Source organism: Malaya genurostris, chromosome 2 (genome assembly GCF_030247185.1).
Source record: "Malaya genurostris strain Urasoe2022 chromosome 2, Malgen_1.1, whole genome shotgun sequence".
NCBI classification, from domain to species: Eukaryota; Metazoa; Arthropoda; class Insecta; order Diptera; family Culicidae; genus Malaya; species Malaya genurostris.
Genome location: NC_080571.1, coordinates 51943747 through 51952648, shown reverse-complemented (window position 1 = coordinate 51952648; position 8902 = coordinate 51943747). Strand labels below are relative to the sequence as shown.

General features: G+C 40.1%; 1 protein-coding gene across 1 annotated transcript; it reads right to left on the bottom strand.

Annotated features, from left to right (window-relative positions):
* Positions 1–6572: 6572 nt before the first annotated feature.
* On the bottom strand, positions 6573–8589 carry LOC131432462 (uncharacterized protein MCAP_0864). Its single transcript, XM_058598755.1, has one exon. It carries the CDS (start codon positions 8496–8498, stop codon positions 6645–6647), a length of 1854 nt encoding a protein of 617 aa, XP_058454738.1. The 5' UTR covers positions 8499–8589; the 3' UTR covers positions 6573–6644.
* Positions 8590–8902: the final 313 nt, after the last annotated feature.

Genomic DNA, 8902 nt, shown 5'->3' with positions numbered 1-8902 from the left:
TTCCTTTTCACAGATAGTCTGAGTGCAATTGAAGCCATTCGCTCAAACGCTGCTGGCAAAAATGAATCATTTTTCTTGGGCAAAATAAAACAGTGTCTGAACGACATATTGAATAATAATTATCAAATCACTTCAGTTTTGGCTCCCGGTTCATTGTTCCATTCTAGGCAATGAAAGAGTTTGTCCAAACGTGGTGCTTTTGAGGGTGAAACTCATGAGAGACCAATTGCTTTCAACGAATTATATAGCGCGTCCCGCCAAGGAACACTTGCCAGCAAGCTTCTTGGGATATAGATTATCTGGGTCGGTGGATGCACTCAATTATTCCTAAAATATCGACAAAGGCATGGTTCAGGGGACTGAATGTGAGTAGGGACTTCATTCGTGTGATATCCAGACTCATGTCCAATCACTACACATCTCCTTCGAATTGGACTTTCCTAGACTAATCATTGTGCTTATGGCGAAGGTTATCGCGATATTGATCATGTCGTTTGGACATGCGTGGAGTATCGTGATGTCAGATCTCAACTAATAAATTTCTTGCGTACCCAAGGTAGACTATCCAATGTCCCAGTAATAGTAAATCGCTTGATAAAAACATACTAATATGATATTCGAAATGTATTACGTTTAAAGTACTATGTATTGTGGATGCCACGGCGAAGAAAAACTTAAGCGTATTGCCTATTAAATAAACGTACTTATGGAAAAAAAATTAAGCCATTACAAATGAAATTTCCCAGGTCTTTATGAGTACACCTGTAAAATTCAATTTTTTTTTGTGTGTGGTGTATCATGATGGCGAAGCGAAACTCCTACATTATTTGTTTGTACATTTTCTAAATCATTGTCAACATGTTTTCGAGTTCGATTTCACTACCTGAAGCATAACATGCTCAAATTGCACGGCGTTACTGAAATCGTTGACTCCTCGTCAGTCTGATCAACAGATGCGTCAAATGTCGTCTGATTCTCTGCATTGCTCGTACCGCTGACCCATCGGACATATTTTCCGTTATTCTCCATATATCTTGCTTTTAACACTTTTTTTTTGTGGTCTGGAATTGCACGCAAAAATATGCGCGTAAGATTACTTACGAAGCAAATGTGCGCGATATCAAAATCCGCTTTGCAATGCACGGTTATTCAAATCCGCTTTTTTTTTTATTTGCACGGCCACGTTGCCTGCTTCCTTTTGTGCGCGACGTTTCCGGTACGCTTATTTAAATTTAAATATTTGCGCGACCTTCCTGGTCCGCTCTGTGATGCGCGATTTCGAGAATTCGCCATTTTTATTAAAATTGCGCGACCTTCCTGGTCCGCTTATAATGCGCGACCATAGTGATCCGCTTTTTCATTCATTTCATTTTCTCTTCGGCCATTTTCGTTTCACAATTGAACGAGAAAATCTGCGTACCAGATAGTACGATTGTAGCCGAATATTGGTATATATTTTGAGTTGCCCAATCGGACATATTTTCCGTCGTTTGCCATATTACTTTAGTTTAACGCCTTTTTGTGGTCTGGAATTATACACAAAAATATATGCGTGAGATAACTTATAACTGAAATGTACGCGATCTAACGATCCGCTTTACGATGCGCGATTATTGAAAATCCGCTCATTAATTTCCTTTTGTTTTTCATTTGCACGGCCACGTTGCCTGCTCCCTTTATGCGCGACGTTTTCGGTTCGCTCGTTTATATTTAAATATTTGCGCGACCTTCCAGATCCGCTATGTGATGCGCGATTTTATGAATCCGCCTTTTTCAATTAAAAAAAATCGTCAACATTTTTTTAAATGTATTTTATTGCGCGACCTTCTTGGTCCGCTTTGATGCGCGACCTTCCTGGTCCGCTTTGATGCGCGACCTTTCTGGTCCGCTTATGATGCGCGACCATAATGATCCGCTTGTTCCAGTTATTTTCAACGTTACGTAATCTCCACCGACGCTTCTTTTTTTTTTCATTTGAAAATGAAAATCTTTGTGCCAAATATTTGAATAATTTTCTGTTGCTTTAGGTGATTCCGTTTCCGTTTTGAATAACTATGCTATTTGAATTGCAACTCCTGGCAGGATCGCCATTGTGCATTTTATAACTATTAATCGGAAACGGAATCACCCAGAGCGGTACACTTCTTACCTGTAAGGTTGTTCGTGGTGAAATGTGCAAAGCAATTCTGTTACAGCTCGCTTGACCTGGTGCAATGATGTCTACCGCAATTTGTCATGGCATACTATACATTAGAATAAGCGACCGTTTGTTGCTTCAGAGAGGATCCCCACAGCAGCGTGCTAACCTTTGATTCTCAGAAATGTCATCGAGAGAAATTCGCTCTCGCCCTGGTGTCGATTCTATGTTAAATGAGCCATGCCGGGTTTTTGTTGTTGCGATGATATCCGTCTCTCTTTGATGGCACTGATTCAATCGTGTGAAGAGTTGCCAGTGAGCGTTCTTTGCTACGATAAAAACCATCATTGATTGCTGATACTTTTGCTTTCGAAAATGTTGTCCGATAAGCGACGTAACTGTTTGCTTCTGTGAACTCGACGTAAACATTTCAAAATTGGTTTATGTCACCTAATGTAATGTTCACGTCAAACTAACCAAATCAATTTGAATGCTCTTTTGGATTTTTGTTAAAAATTATCAGCCCTAATTTGTGTTATAAATTTTCTTATTCAAAAAAAATATGTTACCATGGGACTGTTTGAACGCGAAAGAAAGACGTTATCTCTCCTCTAGTTGGATTAGGTTTTTTGCCTTTCTCTATAGAAAGGTATTAGAATTGCTGGAAAAACCGACTTTCGAACGGAGCCTCGGAGACCCATAGTGTTATATACTATTCGACTCAGTTCGTCGAGACCGGAAAATGTCTGTGTGTGTGTGTGTGTGTATGTATGTGTGTGTGTATGTGTGTGCACTTTTCGAAGATATTTGAACGCGCTCAATTTTCTCAGAGATGGCTGATCCGATTTTAACAAACTTGGGCTCGTTTGAAAGCTACTGTCGGGCCATTGATCAAGTTCGAAGATCAAATGGTTGTGACTTTTGGTACCAGATATATTATGGTATATGTGACGTAACCGACAAAACACGTTGATTTTTACCGCTCTTTTATATAAGGGTGCCAAAATTTTGGGATCACCTCTATTTTCGATAAGTTCTAGTGCTTGAAAGTTTGAGCACCTCGAAAAAAGCCTTCATGCAAAATTTGACCTAAATCGGACATGCTTAAGGGGTGCTGCCCGGTGGCAAAGGTTTGACAATTTTCGATATTGAAAAAGCACCATAGGGGGAGTACATGAAATTTCCAAAATCGAAATTTTTTTTGATGCCGAAACTCTTAAAACTGCATGAAACATCGAAATTTAGTGTCATCTCAAAAAAAATTTTTTTGAAAAAATTGTGTTATTAAATTAGAGACATTCGTTTATCTCATAAAGAAAGGTTATGCAATTACTGTTAAATCGATAAATGAACCAACACCGAGTGACGTCTTCCATTCGAATCTATTCGTCGAGATTGAAAAATATATGACACATCTATAAAATATGTTTCGATTTATCATATATTGTGGACAGTGTTGGGAGAATTATGATCAGAAAATGTTCATTTCATTATCACTCGTGAAAAATCAGTTCTAGAGTTTTTCTAGAAAAACTTCCGAGATTTTCATTCACGAGCGTCCACAAAACTCTGAACATCGAAGTTCACAAGTGATTCTTGGTGTTATTGAAACTTGAAGACGAAAGATAGAAGATTCTCCGATCATATTTCGATGCTAAATTTCCACCTCGCTTCAGGTCAACACCGAAGTGATTTGTACAAAACTTAATCTTTACCGAATAAATTCGCAACCAGAGATGGCATTTCACCAGAGTGATACACGCTGGAGTCAGATTCTTGTCCACACCGAGGATGCAAAAAACGAAGCACCGCACAAAGAGGAAAGCGCACTTCTTCTCAGTGTCGAATAGACAGCATTTGAGTGTGTGATTGTGGTTAAAGCAGCTGGCGCGAGTGAAACACATTCTCTTCGCATGAATCGCTCACACGCGCTCTCGTCTAAATACACCCAAGTGACCACTGGCGCGTGATGGTGAGCGAACACTTCTGTGAACTTCAATTAATAGAGAGTAGATCTGGCCTTGCTATGAAAAATTTGCAAGGAAAACCGAAAACCAAATTGTTTTATTTTGCTGATTTTGCGTGTCCACGCTTCTTCCACGCAAACCATACAGCAGGGTGCTCACCGGCGTGTACACCTCTGTGAAAGTATCTGCATCCACCTCAGAGAATTTATTAGTTAATGCTCTAGCACTTTAATGCGATTCAGTGGAAGAGGTAAAAGGAAATAAACAAACGCACTCATGATGCGTGCACACTTTATACAACAGTGGTGTATAAATGTGAAAGAGAAGAGCTCTCGTTGATGTTGTCAGTGCGAGGGGAGAAATTTTGCTTGCTCTCGTCACACAGAGGAGATAGACATCTCCGTTTGCAATATAGATATTGCGCATTTTATACTTGATTAGACTCATGCTAAAAAAAATCCCGCAGTACACACCTACAAATAAACCCAATATATGAAAACGAATGAAGCCACGTATGCAGATTTATCTCTGAATTTACAGACTTCGTATTAACGCTGCAGATATTACTTATTATCAAATGCTAAAGGATATTTTTGAAATTTATATCTTTAGAGCATTTGGCGATATTGTTTCCACTGTCACTGGAACAGTTTGATTGCAGAAACTTTTCAAAACTTGCTTAAAAATTTAATGATGTGAAAGCCATATGGCAGTTGTACTAATATTAGTGTGTAAACAAATAGTTCCTGTCAAAATGTTTAGCGTTAGAATCTGAAAATTCATAACTTTGGCAATATAATGACTGCGATATTTTCGATGCTCGTAGGGTGGTCAATACAAACAATAATATTATTTCCACATTCCAGATAGTGATTATAGCGACGAAAGGTTGTTTAAATTCCAGCTTGTTGATTACCCTGCATTGTTTATATAGAACCTAATAAAACGTTATTTAGCACGAATTTGGTTTATAGGAGTAACAGGAGCGAAGCATTTTACATGTCTCGAACACACAGAAGGCACAGTGTTTAAATTGGTGTAGCAATAACCTGCGCTTTTGTTACTTCTGTGTATGATATTCAAGCTAAATCCGGTACTTCGGGTGTACTTTAATCAACTGCATATCATGCTTGGTGACTATTTTGTCTTTCTCTATATTAGAATCGCTGGAAAAACTGGCTTTAGAACGGAGCTAAAGTTTTTTATTATCATTAATACCCTGCGTGCGTAGCATTTTCAGACAGGATCAGTTTTCGCTTATCGGCAAATTTATTCATCATGTGCTTTCCAAAGTGTTGAGATAAAGCGGCTATGAAAACTAACATTTCCCAAAAATCTTCTGTTCGAGAATCATATCAGATGAAAATACTTTTAGAAATGGTACACACTTAGTCTCGAGAGTACACGCAACCGAGAATTTGATGAGAAAAAAAACGATGCGCGTCCAGGCACGATTCGAAGTGACGAATAAAAATTTTGCTCAAATTTTTCTCGAAACGACGTTTTTTGAACTGGGTGTCACTTGTATTTTAAAACTATTGCACGTATCAACATGAACCAACGATTCGTTAGATGTCTCTCTATGGTCGAAACTACAACAAGAAAGATTCAATGTTATTCAGTGCCGTTTTTACGTATTAATGAGCCCGAGGACTGTGGGAAACCCCAATCATATGGCTATTTTCGGAACGGACGAGTAGAGTAGGTAAAAAAAAAAGTGTTTGGGGTCGTTCCAAAATCCAAGATGACGACTTTCGGCGACTATTGATATTCCTTGAGCGCCCTTACAATACAGGTATTCTTGGAACGGAATTGATGAATACGTGCCGGATCCGGATCTCAATTGACTGGTCGTACTATGACCGCGAAAGTTGGCGTCTGCGTTAATCCATCATTCATCGTGAGCTCCGGTGTTTCTCAGGGAAGCCACATAGGACCGTTCGTATTTCTTCTGTATTTAAATGATCTGAATTTCTCTTTGCAGTGTATGAAGCTTTCATTCGCCGATGATTTTAAGTTATTTAATCTTATCAAAGACCTGAATGACTTAGATTTCTTGCAGTCACATATATAACTGGTGCAACGTTAACAGAATGGTACTGAATCCCTCAAAATGCTCAGTTATCTTCTTCTCTTGTAGTCGAAACACGATGAAGTATGACTACACTATTTCGCCAGCGGTACTAAAACGGGAGACATCAATCAAGGATCTAGAAGTGTCACTGGACTCGAAACTTTCACTTACTTTCACTTACTTTTTACAAATTAGGTTCGTGAAAAAAGTTTTAGTTATTTGGGATTTGATTCGTAAAAAGAGTTACATAGGAAGAGGTAACGTAAAAAAGTGATCGTAAAAGGCTTTCAAAAAATAGCGGCGACTGTATCGAACAAATCACAAAAGCTCCCTTTAACAACAATTCGACTGAACCACTACGTTTAAAAAATAATTTACATTTCAATTACTCCATTTAATCAAGTACAAAAATTTATTTCAAAAAAATAATGACAACCAAAAACGAAAACCTTCCACAATCCGTCATTCAAATGCGTGACCCATGCTGTTCATTTCGCATGAAGGTGAGCTGATTGCGCAATAAGTGAATCTGAATCTGGGCATCGTCGAAGCTAGCGGAAAGCACCCCTATCTGACCTTGCATCTCACGCAGAGCCTCGTCCCGATTCCCGATGGTAACGGCAGCGGCCGCTCGACACTGTGCCAGTTCTTTCTCCAGACCGTGCTGCTTGGCTTGAGCCATCTTTCGATCTTCCTGGGCCCGATCGTGAGCCCTGGCAATGATTCTCGCTGTTTCGGAGCGTACTTCATCCAGTTCCTTCTGCGCGGCAGCCACCTTCTCCTCGAGTTTCGATTTGGTTTTATCTGCTTCTTGCAGCAGGTCCGTCAGCTGACCCACTTCAACTTTGAGCAGCTCGTGTGCTTTTTCGAGCTCGCTGTTTTGTGACGAATGTACATTGTGCAGACGATGTTCTAAAGTTTTGATTTCTCTGGCAGATTTTTTCAGTTCGTCCAACAGTTTTTCGTTTGATTTCTTCAAATCGTGTACCCGCTGTTCTTCGGCCTCCAGAAGCCGCGGAAAGGGCGCAAGTTGACGTAGTTTATCCTGAAACTTCAGCTTGATCCTTTGAACTTCAATGTTGATCTGCTCTTCGATCTGTCTGTTAGTGACTTCCATTTTGTTCATTTGAAGTTTCTGTTCTTCGACATTTTGCTGAGCATCAATGTACTTGTTTCGGTACTCTTCCAATTGGTCAGCTTGCTCCTTTATAAGAACCTTAAACTCCTCCTGCTCATCCAACAGCTCGGTGCATCGTTTCTTGAGTAGCTCTAATTCGGTGCTTTCTAGGTTTGCATCCTGACATGAACAAGATTTTGCCATAAGATCAGTCAATTTTTTACACTCCTTCGATTTTCTGACAAGCTCCTTCAGTAGGATATTGTACTGGTCTTCATCGGGTTTCGGAGATACTGACGTTTTTCTACCTTCGTCTATAATTTTGTTTACAACGCTCGGATCGATGAAAGTACTGTTACATATTGGTTCTTTGGGATCATCGGAGAGGTGAGTGCCCAGTTCCGAACGTATGACATTCAATGCAGCACCCATTTGACTCAGATTCCGTTCCAAAGCATCCGTGTTATTCTTGTAAAATCGTAGTCGGCTCATCATATCGGCTTCGCAAAATTTAGAACCTTTCGGAGCCTTACTCAGCACGGTGACGTTATCCCGTTTTACCTGCAGCACATCGGCAGTTAACGCATCAACACGGTTCTGCAAAATTTCAATGACACGATCTCGATTCATCAGTTCCTTGTGTAATCTTTCGTTCATTCCACCGGACTCAGCCTCATGGTCTATTGGCTCCTTGGAACTAAGCGACGATAAATTGGAATCGAATGAAAATCGTTGACCGGGAGTCGCAACGTTTCCCAGCATCCAAGGGTTTCGGCAAACATCGTCCAGCGGATCACTGCACAACGCGATCGGTTCCCACGTTTGAGTTTTATCTTTTTTCTGCTCCTCAATGATGGCTTTCAGTAGATTCTTCAGCAGTTCATTCTCTTTATCCAGTCTGCTTCGGAGAAACGCAAGTTCTTCATGGTCCGAAATCGACTTGGACGTGAGACCTGCCAGCGTTTGTATCTTCTTCTTCAACTCGCTGATGAAGTTATTCTGTTTCGCAAGCTGCTGTTTCATTTTCAATATCCTTCGGTTTTCCGTCTTGCCTGGCTGGTCGGTCATTTCGGCATTGGTAGATGACAGAATTGCCGTATTGTCGATTTGAGTACTTGCTTCCGGAACATGACGTATGATGCTATCCACCAATCCCAGGACATTCTCTTGGACCGAAGGTGTGGGAGAATTTTGAACATTCATCCTTTCCCGACAGATTTTGTTACGTTTGCCCAAGGCTCAGCTAGCGAAATAAATAATGACGGATCACCGGCGGAAATCACCGCTTGCTGCTGTTTGCATTAGCTCGTTTCCAATGAGTCAGTCAAAAAACAAATGGTTTTACAATGCTTTAAAACTATATTCGATCCGAATTGCTGCCACATTTATAGAGTTGTCAGTAGTTGGGTTTGGAACTGGATTATTAAAAATTCATGATTCGAAATCATTATTATTTCCGTTTAGTAATCAAAAACTTGTAAACGGAAAACCGCCCCAAAAGGAAAACGAAAATTTTCGTATTGCCTCTAATATGCTCAGACTACCGTAAACTTCCAATCTAAACGATACACGAATGCTTACATCGAACCACACAATCTCCAGGCTCA